The 22,656-nt window shown below is 39.1% G+C and overlaps 1 protein-coding gene across 1 annotated transcript in view; it reads right to left on the bottom strand.

Annotated features, from left to right (window-relative positions):
• Nucleotides 1-1,169: 1,169 nt before the first annotated feature.
• LOC143490899 (complement C3-like) overlaps nt 1,170-22,656 on the bottom strand; it is a 23,982-nt gene continuing 2,495 nt past the window's right edge. The window contains exons 4-41 of the mRNA XM_076989455.1: nt 22,458-22,531; nt 20,913-21,001; nt 20,652-20,734; nt 20,475-20,562; nt 20,233-20,335; nt 19,868-19,988; nt 19,482-19,597; nt 19,147-19,293; nt 18,648-18,851; nt 18,273-18,464; nt 17,628-17,780; nt 17,307-17,436; nt 17,076-17,147; nt 16,731-16,925; nt 16,231-16,348; nt 15,447-15,538; nt 15,155-15,294; nt 14,780-14,992; nt 14,456-14,519; nt 14,249-14,335; nt 12,381-12,584; nt 11,530-11,605; nt 11,248-11,407; nt 11,058-11,153; nt 10,805-10,955; nt 10,489-10,652; nt 6,391-6,549; nt 6,155-6,214; nt 5,613-5,703; nt 5,468-5,516; nt 5,247-5,337; nt 4,184-4,273; nt 3,978-4,083; nt 3,680-3,775; nt 3,375-3,455; nt 3,122-3,205; nt 2,155-2,290; nt 1,170-1,535 (exon numbers count right to left, since the gene is read on the bottom strand). Coding sequence (XP_076845570.1) covers nt 1,394-1,535; nt 2,155-2,290; nt 3,122-3,205; nt 3,375-3,455; nt 3,680-3,775; nt 3,978-4,083; nt 4,184-4,273; nt 5,247-5,337; nt 5,468-5,516; nt 5,613-5,703; nt 6,155-6,214; nt 6,391-6,549; nt 10,489-10,652; nt 10,805-10,955; nt 11,058-11,153; nt 11,248-11,407; nt 11,530-11,605; nt 12,381-12,584; nt 14,249-14,335; nt 14,456-14,519; nt 14,780-14,992; nt 15,155-15,294; nt 15,447-15,538; nt 16,231-16,348; nt 16,731-16,925; nt 17,076-17,147; nt 17,307-17,436; nt 17,628-17,780; nt 18,273-18,464; nt 18,648-18,851; nt 19,147-19,293; nt 19,482-19,597; nt 19,868-19,988; nt 20,233-20,335; nt 20,475-20,562; nt 20,652-20,734; nt 20,913-21,001; nt 22,458-22,531 — 4,517 coding nt within the window. The 3' untranslated portion in view covers nt 1,170-1,393. The remainder of the gene's footprint in view (nt 1,536-2,154; nt 2,291-3,121; nt 3,206-3,374; nt 3,456-3,679; nt 3,776-3,977; nt 4,084-4,183; nt 4,274-5,246; nt 5,338-5,467; nt 5,517-5,612; nt 5,704-6,154; nt 6,215-6,390; nt 6,550-10,488; nt 10,653-10,804; nt 10,956-11,057; nt 11,154-11,247; nt 11,408-11,529; nt 11,606-12,380; nt 12,585-14,248; nt 14,336-14,455; nt 14,520-14,779; nt 14,993-15,154; nt 15,295-15,446; nt 15,539-16,230; nt 16,349-16,730; nt 16,926-17,075; nt 17,148-17,306; nt 17,437-17,627; nt 17,781-18,272; nt 18,465-18,647; nt 18,852-19,146; nt 19,294-19,481; nt 19,598-19,867; nt 19,989-20,232; nt 20,336-20,474; nt 20,563-20,651; nt 20,735-20,912; nt 21,002-22,457; nt 22,532-22,656) is intronic.

Genomic DNA, 22,656 nt, shown 5'->3' with positions numbered 1-22,656 from the left:
GACATTGAGTTTTTGTAGGCTGAAAGAGCCACGTTTTGGCAGACACAACTGACAGCGCATTATATAACTGTCCTTTTTACACGTTTGTAATGTAAACATTGGCTGTATGTGAGGCCAGGGATGCTCGGTAGATTTTTCTGTCACCATACTTTTTTGCTACCAGTGGAGAAAGTTTGCGTATGCGATCACTGACCAGCTTCATTTCATTGGTCACACATATTCAGGTGGCAAGACATTTTCTCACTGAAAAATGAAACTAAAGTAACGGTAGCGTGCGTCTTTCATATTAAAAACTACTCTCACAAGTACATATTTGTCCAAAAATCTACTTGAGTAAACGTAATGGAGTAAATGTAATGGGTTCCTACCCACCTCTGCTTATTATAAACAAACAGTGGTACTAGAAGGGAAACATGCAAACTGAAAAGGTGCTCCATGGACTGGGATACAGAGATCTACTTTTATTAATATATTTTTTATTTCAGTTAATCATCAACATTAACAGAAATAAACACTTGAAATAGATCAGTCATGTGTTTCACTTTTTGTACTGAATTACTGAAATAAATTAACTTTTTGATGATATTCTAATTTATTGAGATGCACCTGTACATACAATAATTTTGACTTCAATTGATTGTGTTTCTTGAATATTCATTGTTGTAGTCTGTGGCGAACATTAAAAAGGCTTTGGCTACCCCAACGCTAGAAGTCTAACTCTGCCACTGCTGCTCGGCTTAACCAACCTGTTCTCGTTTCTACGTGGTAGCCACTCAATCTTTTCCCAGCCCTTTGCTGTGCCACCCTTGCTTTTGTCTACCCCCCAGTTTTTGTTCACCCCTGGGTTTTTTTCTTTTCTGTCCCCAGTATAGGGTTTGGTTCAACAAAGGACTGGACTGTGGTTTAGGTGCTTCCATATTTGTGAATAAATCACAGAGAATGCAAACCCTCCATAACCTGGTTCCCGCTTGCTACCTGTTTGCCTTCCCTAGCATTTAGGCTCATGAGATGAAGTATGTAAATCAGATGAGGTCCAGCCCTCCATTTTAGCTGGGAGTCTGCTGTGGTGGCCAAGTGCTAAGAAATTACATTTACAATGATTATGTTTAAACTCCACAACAGTATAATAAGGTTAAAAAAAGCCAAGAATACCTTTGGTAACATTTTCTGTAAAGTTTATTTATTAATGTAAAGTTTATTATATTAATTTTTTGCCTTTAATGCTCTACATGAGGAAAGGGAAATATGTATTTTTTGGAATAAATGTGATGCTGTTTTTAGCAAGTAAATGGTGACACAAATCCGGAGTCATGTTAATAGGAAAAGGCAGATATGTGTGTGCAGAGATGTGTTATTTTTTGAATATTTATTCATTGGCTTGAATCAGACTTATTTATGTAGTGCATCCAAAGTCAGAGAGGGTCTGAGAAAGTTCACTGATTCCAGCGTATTTCTTTTTGTATTTTGCAGTTTGTCCTTCCTCACTTGTGGGCCAGTATTCAATCCATGTCTGCTCACCCAGGATGTACTGCAGTCTGCAAATGAGGACGCACACATGTGGTCAACACTAATCCACATCAACATGAAGCGCACATTGAAGCATAATAACAGAGAACAAACACACACTCTACATACATGTTAATAAAAGTCCCCAATAACACACTAAGCCAGGAGTGGCCAACCTGCGGCTCGCGAGCCTCATGCGGCTCTTTGCCTGGTTTCATGGGTCTCCCCTGCCAGTCCGCACTCTCACCTGCACAAACGATCTGTGCCGTGGCCCGGTTACCTCATCAGCTCTGAGGTTAACAGACTGTTACATCTTCGTGGTGCACGGTTTGTTTACAAGCCTAGTGAGCCGCTAAGACCACCAGACCAGACCATGAGTGCTGCCACACTGTTTGTGTGTTACATTTACAATAAATCTGAGCAGAGGTCTCTGTGTGCACGTGTGTGTGTGTGTGTGTGTATGTGTGAGAGAGAGAGGAAGGGATGGGTGATGTTCAAGCATGTCCATGTGTATGATGTGGCTCTTTGCTGTAACACAGTAAAAAAAGTGGCTCTTGGTCTCTGACAGGTTGGCCACCCCTGCACTAAGCTAAGCAGAATCTTAGCACTACTACGTGTATACATTTATATACACAAAAACACCAGTACCTTCCGTCAACCCTGGGTAAGTCAACACTTCGGCCCATGATGAGGTAGGCCTTGCCTTTCTCAAATCCAAATGATTCTTGGCAGTTGGCATGACCCATGAAGGTTCTCATTTGTCCTTCCACACCTGCATCAGTTCCTGCAGAATACGTATTAATATGATAACATTCTGATTAGATAATGTCATGCAACCAGACTCCAGCTCTCAGAATTCTCAGCGCAGGCTGAGGCGATCTACATCACCTGACTTCTGAACCGCCTGCACCTAATTTGCATACAGTATAAAATCCTCAGTAACCCTAGGGATGTTGCAAAGTATTGCCAAATTCTAGCAGTCAGCATACCAAGTGTTTTTCTTGATTGCCATCATTATGTTTACTACTTGTTTATATTATTCGGATTACTCTCTTATGAATTTGCCCCTATTTTTATGGTAGCCTACAATTCGGATTGTCTTTTGTGGACTGTTGTCAGCTGGACTGTTATTGGACTGTTACTGTTATTTACAGACAGCTGGACTGTTATTGGACTGTTACTGTTATTTACAGACAGCTGGACTGTTATTGGACTGTTACTGTTATTTACAGACAGCTGGACTGTTATTGTTTCTGCCTTTTGGATCACGGTTTTCTGGTATCTGTGCTTCTCCACACATTCCAATTTGAATTGTGAAGAAGTAAAAGGATGTTTTTGAGACTGGCAGCTCAAAAACAGCTGTTTCACCATGCAGCAACCATCACAAATTACATCTGTAGTCTTGGTTCCCTACTGCCCTACACAATTTGAAACACCTGATCAAGCTCATTAGCTAATTTGAAGCGATTTTTTATGTAATGTAAATTTTAATTTGAAGCAATTAAAAATTTTTGCTCTTGTGTGATACAGGTGTACACACTGTTTAAGATACTTGTACCATTTCATGATAAGGATCTTCAATTTGCCAGTATTGATGGCAAATAAGAAGCCATACCTTCTTTCAGGACGTGGTCAATCTTCATCTTATAGTAGTGTGTGTATGGAGTGAGATCCATGCTCTCAACTTTGACTTTGTAAACTGGAAAAGACACAAATTAGAACAAACATCAATCCTCCACTTATTTTTCACAATATATATGAGTATGTATGAGTATGAGCCAGTATTATAAAACAAAAAACCTTGCGTGCACATGTGTATGTTGCAATCAGACCTGGTTTACAAATATCATAGAGACACAGATGTTTACCGTAGTCCATGCCAGCTTCACAAGCTTTTTTGTCCCGATCATCATCATTAATATTATCTTTCTTCTGGACACTGCAGTTTTCTGTTTTAAAATATATTAAGGTTTTAGATTTATCTTTCTTACACAATAGACAAATGTGCAATGGTAATATTGTAAAAATGGTTAAATTTAAAAGCATTATTTATTTATATAAAGGGTGTGGCATAAGAAGTATCTGGGTAGGAATTTTAAAAATATTGTTAGGGAATTGCGAGAAACTTAAGAAGGTCTCTTTTTTGTTGTCATGGCATTAGCTATAGATGCACCTTCAGCACACTGGCACAGGCCCTCCTGGTCATCGCACAGCCTGCTTAGAGCGCCTCCTTTCTTAACAGGATGGTAGAACTTTACACAGCGGTCCCCTGTGAAGACAAAAATACAGTATATATTTGTGTGTGTCTAAGAGCTACAAAGACAAACAAAGTGTATGTGTATGTGAGAGAGAAAGAGAGAGAGAGAGAGTGTGAGTGAGTCAGTATCTGTGTGTGTGTGTGTGTGTGTGTGTGTGTGTGTGTGTGTGTGTGTGTGTGTGTGTGTGTGTGCGCTTGTGTCTGTTCAACATACCTGGAGAGTAATACTCATACACAGTGACTGCAGCAGGCTGAAGCATCCCCACGTCTGTGACCTTGTGCAGTCTGAAAGCAAACTTGTCTACCACTCCATGAGATATCTGGCCAGATGTAGTAAATCAGTGTTGGACAGTAAATCATTTTGTATCTATAACTGTAGTCTAAACACATAAAATGCCAATGGATTGCTTCCACATGTACCTTATCTACATAGATGATCAGAGAGCCTCGTTCTGAAAGCTGTTGATCCATCTCAAACTTCGAAATATATCTGTCTTTTCCAGTTGATAGCTAAAAATAAGCATAAGAAAAAATCAAACAAATCTTTGTTTTTAGTTTTTTGTTGTACACTATTGTTTAAGAATATCTATAGAAATGTTTCCTCCATAAACAGGTTTGTTTTTAAAGGTTAATTTTTATATTTATAAAAACAATTTCCTATAATTCACAAAATGCTACAAAGGGAATCAAAGAATAGCTTTGATGCAATGATGCAGATTCCTTTGTATAATTAAATTTTTCATGTCTTCCAATGTCAGGAAAGTTTGAGGAATTAATCTCCTTATATGTTCCCCAAAAACCTCTATTATATTTCAGACTAGTTAATATACCACTTAAATTTGGCTGTTTAATAAAAGATGTGGATGTGATGCCTAGAAAATTTTGAGGTTGTTTATGAGCATTCTAAGTAAATATAAATTACAGAACTGATTCTTGACTTTGGTTAGTGTGTTGGTGGGTGATATGAAATTATCAGTTTTTAGCAAAATTGAGGCAAACGTGCTCTGAGCTTCAAGGTTCTTTTTAAAATAACCAGGTATTTTGAAATATTTCAAAATATATCTCATTTTGTCATTATTCCAAATCTTGTTAATTTGACGTGCTATGTCATTATTTCATTTATTATATTGTCTGATTATTTTAAAGTGCTGTCATTTCATTATAATGTCTAATTACTTTGAAGTGCTATGTCAGTTTCAAATGACCTAAATGGTTTATCAAGCATCATGGTACTACTAGGTATCATAAACTACCAATTAAAATGAACAATTGCAAATTTCCTAAATTTGTAAAATATTTTAAAACACAGCTCCTACAACTAAACACATTAATTGCATAATATTAGTTTTATGAAGAATTAATACTAATACTTATGAATAATAATAATAATAATAATAATAAGTTGTAATAATAATAACAATAATAATAATAATAATAATAATAATAATGTCAGTCATTTCTCATCTGACAGTATTTTCCTTACATCTGCCAGATCATGTTCATCCACCACAAAGCCCGTCAGTAAGCCGACATCCAAAATAGACATAGTGGCATCTCTGTTTGGATCTCTGTAGCTGAACATATTTAATTTACATGCACAGTGTTATGTACACATTTTACAATCTTACAGTTATTTTGTTTGTATCCAAAATGCCTTTGCATAATGCAAAGAAAGCTATAAACAGACGGGTATGGTACACTCACAAGGTTTCAATGGTGAGCAAGTAACTTTCTTTGGCTCCTGCATATGTGACTGCAAAGAGGAAACAGCATCAGTCAAGGACATTTTCATTTTCTCGGTTTTGGTTCACAACTAGAAACAAAGTTGGCTTAGAGCTTGGGGTCTTACTCTTGGCCTGCCTCTCCAGCTTAACAGTGAGATCAAACTTGTTGCAGTCACTCTGCTTCTCAATGGGCCTAGCATAGTATATGGTCAAAACCTGCAAGACACATTTATTTGTGAAGCACCTTTTAAACACAGTGGCAATTCAAAGTGCTTAATTTATGCTATAGAATAGTAATAAAACCTATTACATATTGAGACCTACCACCTTGGGAAGCTTGTTTTGTAGCCAAAAATAAAGAAAACATTGCAAATTAAAATATTAAATTAAATTTACATCTTATGGGGGGGGTCAAAAATGTTAGCCTAATTCGCTAAATAGCGACAAAATCACTAAGTTGCCAATACTGCTGCCACTTTATCTCCATTCAATAAATGATGTGTCTCATTTAGGGGCCTGGAGGGGGTGTTGACAGGGGCACTGGGCCCCCTGGCTCCCCTAGAACTGCCTCTGGAAAGTGCACTGTAGTGCTTAATTGTATGAATAAATGCAACGATAAATTCAGAAACATATATGCCAAGTTTTTATAGCATTCATGAATACTTACTTGGAGAGATCCTACACCAGTACCCTTTGCAGTGATATTAAATCCTTGCTTAAGCTGAACCTATGAAAGTACATGTTAAGGAGACATTCAAGTCTTATTCTTTTCATGAAAAGTTTGTGAGAAACTAATAAATAAAAAAAGAAATGTTATATCTACATTTAAATATCTACAAATATCTACATTTTCAATGAAAATTTTTATTTAAAGTTTATTTATTGTATAAATATATGGTTTACCTTGTCTGAGCGTGTGAGGTGTGAAGAATCTCTTTTGAAAATCCATCTACTGGGTCTACTCCGTCCACTCACAGACACCTCCACATCCAAGTCCATGTTCTGAAGTTTCTTCACTTCCTTATAGTACTCAGCAACAGCTTGGAACACTATGATGGTTGCCTAAGCAGAAAGCAATAAACCAAAAAATATGCAGAGCTAAATTTTGTCCCATGATGGGTTACTTACTTATTCACATTTTCGAATAAACTAAATGGAGCCAAACTGGTTTATATTCATTAAGCAGATAAATTGATGTAGTGGAATTATTTTAAAATCATGAAGTAATTAAGTCTTCCCCAACAATCGGTTCAAATCCCAATCATTTGAAACATCATGTTCAGTTTTCCTGTTTCAGGCCTGTTAATGAAACAAACTTTTCACTCATCTAATTCTGTCATATAGATATTGAGTTCCCAGTTCCATTTTTGATAATATCCCATTACTATTCCAATCTTTCCAGGCTTGAGTAAACTGAACTGCATTTGGAAAATGATCAATAAGGTAAATGATCAATAAAGGAACAGTATCTGACATTTATGTCAAGATATTGATTCTAAAATAGATGTTCTGTTGTTTTGGGGATGAGTTGGCTTTTCTCCCATATTACCTGGAACCTACTATGCATAGGTATTTTTTGTTATTATATAAAAATGTGGCTACACAGTTTCTGCCAGTAAACCAGAGGATCACTTTATATAAATTTTCCATATGTTATCATTGTATCTATTCCAGCTATCATTCACAGGCTCACTGTCCTGTCAAACAGTTCATCCTATGATACGTGATCAATCGAGTTTATCATTAAAGCTCACTGTCAATAGCTATTTTGTCGCTCTGCTGCTATTTTTCAAAGTCTATCTCCTCACAAACCCCTCAAAGTTGGGATGCATTTGCTTGACTTTTTAGCATTCGCTGAGTTTGTGATTGAGAGAGCTCTCTCATCAGGTTTGTTTCAGTTTCAGTCAAATGTGGCAGGTGCTATATGCCACCTGTATGGATGAAATGCAGCAGAAGCCTTGCTCAGCCATGGTTACATGATATGGACATTTTGAACCACACTATGGATTGTTTGGAAGCTTGACACGAGTGTTGAATCATCAGTATCGTATGCCCCACCCCTAGTTCCAATTGTAGTTTCATTTAGACAATTCTGGAGTGCCATGGTGAGGAAATGCATTGAAAATGAGTGATTGTTATTGCATTTTTTTATATAAAAAATAGATTTTTACAGGACTGTAAAAAAAAAACTGACTAGTCTGGATCCACCGAAACGGACTAGTCATTTAATTCATAGATTTGGCACATGCTGTAAATGTAAACCAGAGTGAACATTGGTGTGACTTTGCACCAGTAGCTAGCTAGAACTGTAGGTACTACAGCTGTTTCATCAGCAAAAAAATCTAAATAAACATTCAAACCTATTTTAGCTATGGAGTATTACTAGCCTTGCCACTGTCGCCCTTGGCTTGCTCACTGGGGGCTAGGACTCGGCACTTGTAAAGCTGCTTTGTGACAACAACTGTTGTAAAAAGCGCTATATAAATAAAATTTGATTGATTGATTGATGGTTGATGTTTTTAGCTTTTTTTAAAATATATCTAATGTTAGTGCATCTAGATTGCAAACTAGCCAGCCAATTAAGGGCGTACTCACACTAGGCACGGTTTGCTCGTTCCGTGCTGGGGCCCGGTTATCCCCCCTCCCCACTCCCCCGCTGGCCTGCACTCACACTGGCTTCATCAACCCGGCCCGAGCACGCTTACGTCATCACAACGCCGCTTTATTTGGAAAAAAGCGCGCTCGCACAACACTATAGAGTTCACGATTCTCTTTTTATTGTATTTTTGGAGTCGTTTTGGGAGTGCAGAAACACGGTGCAAGCACAGATTTATCGATAATTTAACACAACGATTGTCTGCTAATCGCTTTGCCGCTATGACTGTTTAACGTGAGCGTCGCATCACTGATGTCATGTTTAAGTTCCAGCGAAATGAACCAATCAGACGAGGCACCAAGCGGGCCCGGGCACAGATAGCGCTCACACTAGAAGCGAACCGTGCCCGAGTCCACATGAATCGTGCCCTGGCCCACCTCTTCAAAGCGGGCCCGAGCACGGTTAACTGATCCGGGCCCGGGCACGGTTGGAGCGCTCACACTAGCCAAACGAACCGTGCTTCGGCAGGCAACCGTGCCCGGGCCCGGATCACAGAGCCTAGTGTGAGTACGCCCTAAGTTACTATATCAAACTCAATTTTCAAAAAAATGCCCCAATACCCAGTGGCGGAGCTAGACTTTTATCCTTGGGGTGGCCAGAGGGTGGCCAAAGCTATTTTAGGGGGTCCATAGACTATGACAATGTATATATAAGAAAAGCATTCAATTGCAATCAAAATCTGTAAATGTTATACTTTTCATATCAAGTACATCTTAAGCACGCAGGAGATCAGATTTGTGTATGAAATTTGCAGTTTTTTTAACAATGTGCAAAATGTACAACATGTAAAAGTAAAAACACAGATGTGCTACTTCTGGCATATCTGGCAGTTAAATGTGTTCAGTTCAGTCCAAATATACGAAATAGGAAAGCTGCTTTCAGCATTCCCTCCATCAGTGAGTGACTGTTTTTGAAATAATTAATTGCACTTGAGTACATATTTTCAGTAACTTACATCACTGATACGGTCACACAAACTTAAGTCGGGGCAAAGAAACCACTGTAGATGTAATGTGTAGTATAATATAATTTTTCCTAGAAAAGTGTATTTTTTTTACTATTTATTTATGTACAATATGTAAAATTATAATATAATTAATTCACAATATTACCCGCACCTACAAAGTTTTTGAAAAATGGAAAATGTTTTATAAGCTTCACCGGGCTAAAAGCTGCATATATCTACTGAACTGAACACATTTAACTAAACTGGGGTGAGTTTCCCGAAACGTTTGTAGCGCTAAGTAGGCTACTTCTTAACCTCGTACGTTTCATACGAGGTTACGAAGTACTTAGCGCTACGAACGGGAAACCCACCCAAGAACGTTTTGGGAAACTCACCCCTGATCAGTTTCTGAACGGTGCCTGTAGCATTTCACATGCGACACTTGTGTTGTGGGGCATTCCGACAACCCTCGTTTATCCGCATAAAGACGCTACAGATTATATTGTCGATTCATGTTTCTATACATAAATAAGAGCTAGGTTTTAATTATCCATCACAGCAAACTGCATTATCTATATCCAAAGCCACACTGGCTCAAGGGTGTTAATTATTTTAAATAAAATACACACCGGCTATACCAAAGTTCACCTCTGACCACGACATCGCAGTATTACAGCAGTATTATGTCTAAATATCTAGTTAGGACAAAACTAGAGTGCTCAACGAACTAAGTTAAAATCACTGTAACTCCCGAATATCATCTGTAGCGTCTTTATGCATGTGCAAATGAGGGGACTCGGAATTCGGCACAACACGTTTGTTTGAAAACATTTCTCCGTCGTGCCTGCTGCTTGCATGTGTTAAATGAAATTGAGCATTTAGTATTATTACCGATTACAAAACGCAACAGGCTCTCAACAAGATGTGCGATGTGGTGACATGTCAGTCATCTAGGGGGGCACTTGGGGTGGCCAATCAGAATTCAGGGGGGTCCAGTGCCACCCCGGCCCCTGCTTTGGCTCCGCCTATGCCAATACTAGCATACTAGTTTTTCAGATGGGAGTACTATCAATAGCCATGTTCTTTATTTAGGTCCATTAGGTGTTTTCTTTTATAAGCTTTCACTGTTCTCTCCAACTGCTCTCTCTAACTACTCTGTCCAGCTCTTTCACTGCTCTCTCTTGTGGACCCCTTCAGCTGTAGTCTGGCAGAGCATGTTAGGGGGGAGTGTCTTTGGATGTAGAGCTGAAGAAAGGGGCTTGCATTTTTTTCAGATACTTTCAAAAACTTGCCTATATGTGGTGGTTTCTATTACCTACTCCAGCTCAAAGTAGTTTATCCAAGCCATGTACTGCTGAACAGACTGCTGGTTTTAGTGTGTGAACCCTGTGTGGGCTACCTGAGTGGTGCCAGACCCTCCATATGGGCTGGCCTGTTTATTGAGCCAGTGCACTGCATTCCCTGCTGTATCATACTCCTTCGCCTTCACCAGAGCCAGCAAAGCGTAGCCTGTGGCCTCCAGGGAGAAGTGGTGACCTCTGGGAACTTGCCAGTAAGATCCATCTGTTTATGTGATGGAAAAAGGGAAACCATAGTGGGGTTGTCTCAAAGCCTGCACCAAATGGCCATTGCAGTAAAATATGTTTAAAAGTCATAAACATGTTTTGCTTCAGATTATTTAATAAACATTCATTTAAGATTTGAATAGCACTGACCTTTAGAGGAAAACTTCATCAGGAACTCTTTGTTCAATTTGCCAGCATTGGCCATGGCATAGGAAGTCATAGCAACCGCGTATGGATTGGTTAAGGTCTGAATTCTGCGTTGCAGATACTCGGTAGCCTTCTTCGTGCTATCTGGAAGACTCTAAAATGTTACACAAGAAAGATTTACAGAGAGGTAAAAGTGTTTGAAATTTTAATCCAGAGCATGATAACATTTTTGTTGTCACACATCTGTTTGGCTTACAGTGACTGATTTGGCACAGAGATCGTAACCCTCTTGCAAAGCAATTAGGACGAAGGCAGTCAGTGAGGCATCAGAATCCTTCCCTTGCACATCACCCTGAAAATACCATGAAAGCCTTTACCATGGGATTTTACTGACACAATTAACTTGAATACATTCAACAAAAAGCCAAAGATAAATCTTAACTTACAACCATCTCTCCATGAATCACAGCTGTGCCCTCTCTAAACATGCCGTCTGGCATCTGTGTGTTCAGGATTAGCCACTTGAGGGCGCTGCAGAGGACATTTTCCTGGATGGCAATGAGATCATTGGCCATTGCAAACACTTTGGCCACATATGCAGTTAGCCTTTATAAAAACAACAAACAGAAATGAGCAAATAATGAAAAAATGATTATTTAGTATAATGCAAATGAATTTCAGAAGAGAAGGGGAGGGGAATGTCATCTCTTGCAAGGGAGGATTTTCACCATGTGCTGCTGGGTCTGTGTGTCCATGCGGCGTACGATCCGTCCTGTTTACGGTAAGTCAACTGTTTCTCATAACCTGAAAGAGATAAAAGGGGCAAACTTTATCAGGGGTAAAAGTCAAAGTCAAATTTAGCGTTTTTTACAACACGTTGTCACAAAGTAGCTTTATAATTGTACTGGTCCAGATCCCTAATGAGCAAGCCAGAGGTTACAGTGGCAAGGAAAAACTTCCTATGATGGCAGGGGAAATAGGAAGAAACCTTGGGAGGACCAAGACCTATTCTCCATTGGGCGGCCCGCTCAATGGAGACTTTTCCCTTGATTACTTGGTGCCTCCCTCTGGTGGCCAAAGTTGGCCAAGCAGATGACCCAGCCCCAGACCTTACCATTACACTCCTTGACTTGTGATGTTTTAAATTAAAACATTTTTATACAATAAGATCTACATGTGGTAAATACACTGTACTCAATATCCACACAGAATCTGATCAGTAATGAATGAGGTTGAGAGTGGCTTGTAATGAACTGCAACCTGTAATTGTAAACATTTAAGCAGCACCCATAAGATAGGTGTACCTAAAACACCTTAGTCCTTCATGAAGAAACACCTTTGTCCTTCATAAAGAAACACCAGCTGCATACATGCAAAGTGGCTGCATTCAGATATTCAATGCAGCCACTTTGCAGCAGTTTTTGGATTTAAGAAAGTAGCCAATATCATGACTTTACTACCAGGTAATACAGGTAATATTCAGAATACCTGCCTAGCTGTCTAATTAGACAGTTAAGGCTAGAGTATCTCTTAATTGCTTGTATCAAATGTCAGTAGGCACATGAGGAGTGCTTTTCACCTGTCTGGATGTGTTTGATGGCTTCGTTACGCCGGTTCAACCCAACTGTCTCCCACTGCTTGGTACTGTCTAGGTAGTGTGTAGCGATGAGGGGCAGAGTCATGCCGATCATGTTCTGTTCACCACAGCCAGTGGGCTGCACAATTAGGCGTCCCATGAAGTCACCGCTGATGGCCTGTTCGATAGTCTGACTGACCTCTTGACCTGCAGGACAGCAAACGAGAAGGAAAAGAGATAGAGAAAAAGCATTTGTTGATCAAAGGCATTTGATATATGCTACTTCCTTTCAACAATTTTAAACCTCAAAGAAATGCTCTGTTATCTCTCTCTGTTTCTTTCTTCATCCGTATTAGGTGAACATTTGAACAACAGCAAACAGCTGAAAAGCACATTTCCTTATATGGGTAATCCAAGCAACGCCTGATCAGCAATGCTAGCAACAGTTCTTTTAGACAAGCTTGCAAAGGTGGTGAATTCCCTCTTGTCTCATTCCTGAATATTAATATTAATGAATATTAACTATTTTAAACCTCAAAGAGATGCCCTGTCATCTCTTTATTTCTTTAGTCTATTTCTATAATTAGCTAGCTAGATCGTGTAACAGTTAAAATGAAAGTAGGATAAACACCTGTGTGAGTCCTGTCAAAATGAATATATGTAAAGTTAATAAGTTATTGTTCCCATTTTAATTGCATATGTAGATAAGAACTACAATACCCTGTGTCCATATGTAACTTAGAGGTTCCGGTTCTATTGTTCTCTAGTCTTCGCGCGCTCCCTGCTTCAGTTGAACGGATGTTCTGCTGTAGGTAGGTCAAGCAGAGAGCGCTCCGGTGTTCATGATTTATATATATATATATATATATATATATATATATATATATATATATATATATATATATATATATATATATATATATAGGTGGCGAGTGTAAATTTTTGACGGGGGGTAAATTGTTACCGAGGCGGTGTAAAATGGACACAAATTAAGTATTTTCTCGCGAGTGGTTGGCGCCAGAGCAAACTAGTAACTCATTGAATCATAGATGTGGATCAGAAGTAAATAAACTAGATTTTTTTTTTCGGCGTGAGAAATCGGAAGTGTGGCATGTGAAGACGGTCAAATGCGTGTGTCTCACGCTCAATGTGTGAGAGTTGGCAACCTTGACTTAAAAATATTAGCGTAGCTAGCAATCTAGCTAGCTAAGATAAAGTCATAACAACATTACAACTCAAGCTTTCATCAAGTGACTTTCTCCATCATATTTTAATATTGATGACTTAATGCCGCTTGCCATGTTTGCAGTATTAGCAAAACAGTGCTCATAAAATAAAGATATCATCGTTTGGTGTGCCATCACTGACGGAGATTAATCAGGGATTATTTCTCTGCGTCAAGAATTTTTTAACCACTTCTGATGAGTCGCGATTAACGGCCCACCCCCACTGCACCCACTTCGCGTACAAGTGCACTGAGGTATGTGTTGCAAAAATCGAGGCGGGCAGATTTGAAGTTGTGCTGAATTTGTGTACAAAAATACAAGTGCAACTTTTAGTTTACAAGTTATCAAATTAAAAATACAGTACAGATTTTGTTTTACGAGTTCTCAAATAATTTCCTTCATGCTCTGAAATTTTGCAACAGATTTACCTTCATACTAAATAGCCATTTAGCTTGTTTCATTGTAAATATGATTGTTGAGGCTGTTTATGTATTAGAATAGTGAATAAGTATATTAATTCTTATCACCATGTTGTCTCCAAGTATAAGGTACAAAAAGATATGACCATCCACCAAAAAGGTGAGACAAAATGATATTTTTATAGGCTATAAAAACACGCAAAATGCACATGCAAAATTCTCATACCAGATACAGTGATGTATGTGTGAGCAGGAGTGTTTGGAATCTGTCCTTCTGGAATATCAGTCTTCACATGCACAGTTTGCACCCCATCTTTCAGTGGGACAGAGTTTGGGTGAGAGTGAGACAGAAATATATACATGCACATTAACACTGACCAACATTGAACATGGAATAATAATAATGACTTTATAGGAGAAGGAAAATGCTTACCAGCGAATTTAGAGGGGTTGAGCACCTCATTTGTCTCTACGATTTCAGTTAGCACTCCTTCAGACTAAGTAAGAAGCAGATTATGTCATGGTGATCATAATGTGTTTTATTATTCTGTCATTCTTCTAGCAGTAATGTGGAAATTGTTAAAACTGGTGCTGGCTTTACATTATCTTTATTTCTTTTTATTTTATGGTGAACAGTACTGATGTCAGAGTACCTAATATGCACTACCCCTGTGTAAAGCAGTAACATGTTGGCAGATGAGAATATTTTTTCTGAATCTATCCTGTTCGACCTAGGAAAAATGCAACAGTTGCTCACCACCACCTTCAGGGTCTTCCTCACTCCATCAGAGAGAGTAGTTTCATAGGCTGAGGCCTTCACCTCGATAGAGTGTTCCCCGAGCTCCATGGGAATGATTATGTATGGAATAGACCTGGTGGATTTGGCGTCTACAAAAACCGTTGTACGGTATTTGACCTTCTTGCTTGCTGCACTGCAGATGTGCTCCGTCTCTAAGAAGTCCACTCGTACCTGGTGGAACAGGAAGCACAACAAATCAAGCAACAAAACAAAATGTGCATTCGTTGTGAGATGTATAGACTGGACTTGGATCAGCTGCATTCCATAAACAAAATACAGCACAGTGAGAAAATCATCAATGATTCTGCAGTTATGAGAGATTAGGAAATGCACCTTGAGTCTTTTTTTTGAAAAGTTGTGCAGAATGGCCTTGATTTCTAATTGTTCGTTGCGCACTGCTGAGTACGGCAACTTCAGGTCCACAAAGAAGTCCTTTACAACGACCATTTCATAAGGATCAGCCACACAGATACCTAAATAGAGAAAGAGGGAGAGAGAAACACCATATTGTGTCATATTTTAAGATTATCAAAGGTTATGGTTTATTGCCACTCTACATCGTTTAAACCAAGCATAAGTGTTTATATGGTCAGGCATGGCTGTGGGCTGAAGGACTGGGACTGACCATGGGTCTTAGACAGACTGATAGCTAGCACCTGCCAGGTAGTAATGGAGTCTTTCAGGTAGTTTTTTCTCATGGTGAGAGTTGTTTTTGCACTGGAAAAACGAAAGATCAATATAACAGTGTAAGGACAGATCAATTTCAGCTAGAGACAGCACATATTTCAAACCAATGTGCAAAAGGTCCTTACAAAAATCCTATATGAATCACAAATACCATATCCAATATTTAAAATATAAATGTTGTAAAATTACTGTAACGTCCGGGTGTAGGAGGCAGGCACCAAGACGAACGATTACGGTGAAACATATAACTTTATTGGTAACGACCGGTGTAAGCTCTGTGCATAGTCAGAGTAGCGCACACACACTCATACAGACACGTAGCTTTAGACAAAGACGAGCACACGACACTGCGCGAACGCACATTAAATAGGTGAATTACACAGACCCACGTGACCTCGAGAAAAGGCACAGGTGTAACAAACGAACACGCTCACAAACAACCCACACCCACGGAAGTACAAACATGGACATAACTGCACGCAGACGACATCATGACACGCCCACAGGGAAGGGTCCGGAGCTGTTCCGTAACAATTACCATATATATTTATTTTTAACGATTATATTAATTTATGGTGCATCTCCTAAAAATGCTTACATACTATAAGTTGCAAGTATCAAATTCAAAGTAATTAGTGTGTGCATAAAAGAGGCCATAATCATGTGCAAAACCTTTGCATATGAGGGTTATTAAGAAGGAAAACCAGAATCTCTGTGTGTACCATGGCTGGTTTCCCTGGCAGGGGGGCAGCTGTGGATCCTCCCACAGCCAGCTCTCAGGAAACTGAGTGCGTGACACGATGTCATCAGAGCTTATGTAATCACCATCATCTTCCTCACCTGAGAAGGTATTGGCAAACACATGCACATTAAATGAGCGCACAAAGGAACAAAGGCTTTGTGAAGGATCAATGACAACATTAACAGACACGTTGGTAATAATATGCTAATTTAAGTTTGATCTTTCATTGCATGACTGGCTTTAAAAATCAGTGCTTTAGAATGTTGTCTAAAAATGTGAGCTGTAAAAGTCATCATGCAATAATTCAGTTCACATCGGGTGGGACTAAATCCACATACAACACAGTCCATCCGGACTAAATCCTCATACAACACAGTCCATCCGGACTAAATCCTCATACAACACAGTCCATCCGGACTAAATCCACATACAACACAGTCCATCCGGACTAAATCCACATACAACACAGTGGGTTCTTACTGCGAGCCAGCATCATCTCGTTCTCCCCCTCTTCCTGTCTACGCTTCAGCATCTCCTCGCAGCAGTGTAGGAACGCTTGGGTGCATTCATGTCCGTCCATGATGAACTTAGCCCTCCGCTCACACGTGTAGCCCAACTTGTTCTGCTTCAGACCATCTGCACAGCATTTCTTCAGATCACCGCTGTACTTCCCAGCTGGAGATGAAGGGACAAGTGGAACAGCATGAGCACAAACACTGGGATGTAAAGAATGTAACTATGACCTAAAACATTTATCTACAGATCTGTGACAAGGAATTTGCTGGTACAACTAAAGACGTGTTAGAAAACAGTGGCACTTCTTACTGAGTGTGGTGGTGATTTGTAGAAGACTCTCAGCTCTCCGTTTTCTCTTATTTGGAGCAGGACAGTCAGATGCTACAATGCAATCACATATGAATTTTCACAGCCCCAGTCTAAATTAAACTGTGGACTGCATTGCTATCATAGTCAGGAAGCAAGTTAGAAATAATTCTCAATTCGTTTACTTATATTCAACAATCTACAATGTCATTGGGGGAAAAATGTCCAAAGTACTTGATCTGGAGTCGGTCCCTCCTGCTTTGTCGGACTCGAACAGCAGACCTGCGTCGTAGAAAACCCCCATACTGTCTTTACCACTTCCAGCAGTGCAGCCTGTGTCATGCTTCTCAATGATGTCCCAGATCTGATGTGGAAAAACAACCACACAATTGGACCAGACTACTAAGCAACAGATTCTCTGTTATCATTTCAATACAAAAATGTAAAATTCGTGTACTCCTTGCTCTGAAAGACTTTGTGTTAGCAGAGGTTGAATAAAAACCCAAACTGAAACTGCCAGAAATGTACAGATCACTCCTGCGTGTCATTACTTACCTTGGTCTGTGTGAGTTTGTTCTTATTTAGAACAAAGATTCCCTTATCCACAGCTACCAGACCAACCTTGGCACCTGGATCTCCAGTGACTGTAAGAATAAACTCATCTCCAGGCTCATAGGCACTTTTGTGGTCTTGTACACTCAATTCCAACTAGATTGAAGTGACAAGAAAGATACACAAACTAAATATAATGGAACCATACGATAACACTGTTCTTTAGGTAAACCCCCTACATAAAATAATAAAACAGAAATGGCTTACCATAAAGTATTTAAAGCAAATAAAAAAAAAACCTTAAATGTAAAATGTTTTGTTTTCAGTAAAGTGATGAATGTACTCTGATAAAAGAAACAAGGGTGATTATGGGTAACACCTCCTGCTGGGGGGGGGGGGGGGGGGGGGGGGGGGGGGGGGGGGGGCACTCAGCCAGGGAATGTGTCACATTAGTGTTTGTGAAGAACTGATAAACTAGAACCACTGACATTGCCTTACTGACAGAACCATTTTGCACCCTTTCCTTATTCCTTTTATACCATTTTTTATTATTATATTAAGTAAAATTGCTGAAGATTTGCTCAACCTCATACATTATCTCCATCGCTTCAATGTTTTTATTCTTTGGGATGTGAAGAAATGGCCTACCGTTCCCATGCAAGTGTCTTTCACGTCCACCCAGACTGAGTCGGACACGACCTCAGATGGTCCCACGTGGTAATACGCCACCACTCGGAACGAGGGGACCATGTCCTTGGTGACAGGCATGGACAGAGTCACGAGAGACTGTCCTTGTCTCTTAAACCTCTTTGCTTGCACAATCTGTCCTTTACTGAGGATCTGGAAGAAGAAAGAAAATGAAGACATGGTTAGCATAGATACCCTTAATTATAAGATGCATTTAGTTATTTAATGTTGTAGGAATTATTGTATATATCTTTATAAGCATAGTAACCATTTCCTATTTATTACGAAATAAAAGTGTGTGTGTATAGTGCATGTATGCATTCACGCAGCACCAACCAAATAAGTGAAATCCTGATTTTGGACACCTGGACTCTTGCCAAAGTTGAGATTGATTTTGATCTGATCACCAATAACCAGTTCTGGAGCATCTATGCCAATATGAAGGTAATTACTGGAACCTCCTTTGGTAGTGTAGGGTAGAGCAGTCATCTGGTTTACAGCCTGTCTGTCATTAGTTAAGCGTGGGTCTTTGGTTGTTGCCTGCAAGCCAACAAAAGCATTCCAGATATGTTTTCAGAATGGTATTATAATTCTTACCATACTTATTAATGTAAATATTTATCCTTAATATGAAGACAGTTATAAACAGCTGAGCATCCAGTGCTTGTAATTTAGAGTTATATTATCATTTAGAGTTATATATTAATTTAGCGTTGTAACTGAAATGCGAGTTGTCTGTGAAAAGGCATGCCACTCTGGCTTCACCCCTATCCCCACTCCCACCCCATACCAGTGACTGGTAGACTCTGGGCAGAGGACCCTCCCCCTGACTCACAGTGATTAGTAGACTCTTGGCTCCTCCCTGAGTATTGACTGTGACCTTTGCCATGCCGTTGGCTTTGGTGCGACTCGATACCGCTTCAGGACTGACCACCACATCCACATTTTCAGCAGGTGTCTGATCTGGATTTGTCACGTAAACCTTTGCGAATTGCAAATTCACTTTACACTTTACACAAAGTGTGTTCAATATTCTTCAAACACAAATTAAGTATACTATAATGGATCATTTATACAGGTTGGGAACACTATTTCATTATATATCATAGGCATTTACAAATGTTAAATTCAAGGGACTGTATTCTGTATAAAAAACTGCATTCATAATACCATAACATCAAAAGACATTCCGGGTTTGAAGAATTTCGGGGTTCTTTTGAAGTGGATGGTGTATGGTGATGTCACAATCTGAATGCCCCTCCTCTGTGCTTCCACCATTTCACTTCCTGAAACACATGCGCGCTTCTACGTCAGTATGAACGTTAGCATTAATGAAATGATTCATGCAAAAGGTTTGAAACATTGATGCAAATGAAGACTGACATGAGTACTTAATATGGAGGCATGTGTTCAGTCTTTAAGTGAATTTTCATTACATAAGGACAGTACATAAACACATATAACCACCCAAATTTTCTAATCCTAAAAGTGATCCTCTTAACCTAAAAAAAACCCCAGATAAATCCATTTCATACAGACACACAAATGGCTCTTACCTGTATCCGTTAAAACACTGACGGATATGTATATTGAGCTTCTAACTAATTGGTTGATATCGGGGAAAGTTTTCGTGATCATCTCTCTAGTCAGTTTAGCACTGCCCTCTCCATTATTGATCTGTAATGACATTTAAAATAAGGCACAATTTTGAATGTTTTAGTATTTCAACTTTATGTAAAGGCACACGTAGGTAAACATGAAAGTGCTAACATTCAGGCAGAAAAAAAACATAACTTTTACCATTTTTCATGTTGAAAAAACTAAGTGCATCATTGTTATACAACCATTATACTTTTAACCATCTGTTTTGTGTAACAGGCTCTCATGACGTGTGTAAATCTGAATGTTCTGTGAAGCTCACCTTGACTCTGTTTAAAGAAGCTGGTAGACTTATTTTGTTGTCATTTTGAATAACACCAAATACCACGAATGCATTTCCATCCACTTTCTTCCCAAACAAGTACCTTCAGACAATACACACTGGTTACACCCTCACACACAGCTGTGTTGTACAGATATACACAGAATACACAGTGTGTGTGTGTTGTACAGATATACACAGAATACACAGTATATATCAAGTGATTGATGAGTTCCACTTACTTTGCAGTTATGTCCACATTTAGGTCGTTGTCGTCCACATAGAAGAAAGACTTGGAGGGGGTTAAGGTGACCTCAAAGGTCGGCAGCACTGCAAAAACAACACACAGGTTTTTAGTAAACATGTAGAGATCCAACAAGCAGGAAGATATTTTACTTGGTATAAGAAGTGAGTGTCACCATATTCTTTAACTTCAAATTCAGCAGTGAAGTTCTTTTGTGGGGTATTTTTGAAGCGTGCTGCCACAGACCACATTCCAGGACTTTTGAAGGGGGAGAAGAACATTTCAAACTACAAATCTCCACTGAAAGACCACACTGACAACCAGTGTTTCAAGATACTGTTTCGTGGAAGTAGTTATACAGACATCTCACAGTGTATTTAGAATTATGTTATTCTCAGTACATGTACTATCAGAAACATTACAGCAGTGGACTAACCTGGCAAGATCAGGGATACTGTATTTCCCAGTAAGAGTTCCTTGCTTAGCGAAGATTGTATCCCTATGAATTGTAATTCCTTGAGGATTCTTGAAAAATAGAAACAAAATTATTATTTATTACTTAAATGTCAGAAGGTTCACAGATACCCACTAGCAGCACCATTCTCAGATGTAGTGATGGGCAAATGAAGCCTCATGAAGCAATGAAGCTTTCCAACCCTTAGCTTTGCAAAAAGGTTCATTACTCGAGGCTTCATTCATCACTCACTAGTGACATCTGCTGGTGAAACTGTAACAGCCTTGTCAGTCATTCAGATGGATCATACTTTCAAAAATTTGTAAATGCAATATTGTCACAAAGTTTCCAAACTCATGTTTATTAACAGGAGAATCAATTAAATCATACTTAATTGTCATGTTTTAATTATTAAAATGATTTGTAGCCAATCTAATCCTTGACCATCAGTGGTTGTGTTGGGTTTTCTTGTATGTCATGGACTTATTTGACAATGAAGATATGTTGTACTTTACTATATTGGGAATTGAGTGATTGTTGAGGCAGACTGAATATTTTATGAAAAAAAAACAGAATGTGTTTAAAATAATCGCTTCTTGGGGGTTCTAGATCTGGTTTTTAACATTACAAATAAGGTTTGCCTCTTCCAATGGTTTTTAGTCTGTTTTTGATGTGTGAATCTGATTTACATCCTGATCAAACAAAAAGAATTTAGAACATTCCAGATTTTAAATTTAAATTTAACCACCTACTACAACCCACGATGCAACAGGGTTCATAGCGCTTTTATTTTGAAAAACGATACGCAAAATGAAGCAATGATGTGGCCGATGTAATTTAAGGCCTCGTTTGTGAGAAGGGTAATGCTGCAGGCCGGAGCCCTGGTGGGCGTGGGTAAAGGGCGGAGCATAGGAGCAGTAAAAAATGATGACAGCTAACTCTGGCTGATAATTGGCTTAATAAAAATTGATTGACAACGAAAGTCTAGTATCTGATTGGCTGCAGTAAAAAATGATTGACACATGCTCCACCCTTTACCCACGCCCACCGGGGCTCTGGCCTGCAGCATTACATATATGTCGTTTGTTGCTGGTCACGTGATTTTGCTCAATATGACACAAGCTCCGAAGCGGGACTTCATCGGACACGCCCCCTTTTTACGCGGTACACGCCTCGAAGCCTCGCTTCAGATGTCCCATCACTACTCAGATGCCCTGCTGAATCTCAACACACTTAACTCGCCTCCTCTGCTAGGTCCCTCCCACAAATCTCTCACTCCACACTGATATGAAGACTGAAACAACCCATTACTGCTTCAAATCAACCCCAAATGTGCAACTTTAGCATATAACACGGCAATACCGAATTCATATTTTAAAATAAAAAAGTTGAATCACATGACTGATGAATAAAAGAACTGGACATAATTTAATTTACATGAACACAGGAACTAACATACACTCACTCACATACACTCACTAACATACACTCAGTAAATGTCTGCGCAATTGTGGTTTGAGGGCTTACTATGATTTCCACTGACACTCCACCCTCATCCAGAGGCTGCAGATCAGGAGTTACTGAGAAAATCCTGTATTGAACTGGAAGAGAAAGATATAAACAAATATGAGCCAGTTTAATTTGAACAGGTCAGTGTGTTGATTTTAAACTAAACTTGAGGACAGCTTTTGATTAACAGCTTAAGTCAGTATTTGTTTGCTTGTTA

This window comes from Brachyhypopomus gauderio, unplaced genomic scaffold, assembly GCF_052324685.1.
Source record: "Brachyhypopomus gauderio isolate BG-103 unplaced genomic scaffold, BGAUD_0.2 sc67, whole genome shotgun sequence".
Lineage (NCBI taxonomy): Eukaryota > Metazoa > Chordata > Actinopteri > Gymnotiformes > Hypopomidae > Brachyhypopomus > Brachyhypopomus gauderio.
This window is presented reverse-complemented; position numbering and strand designations above follow the sequence as displayed.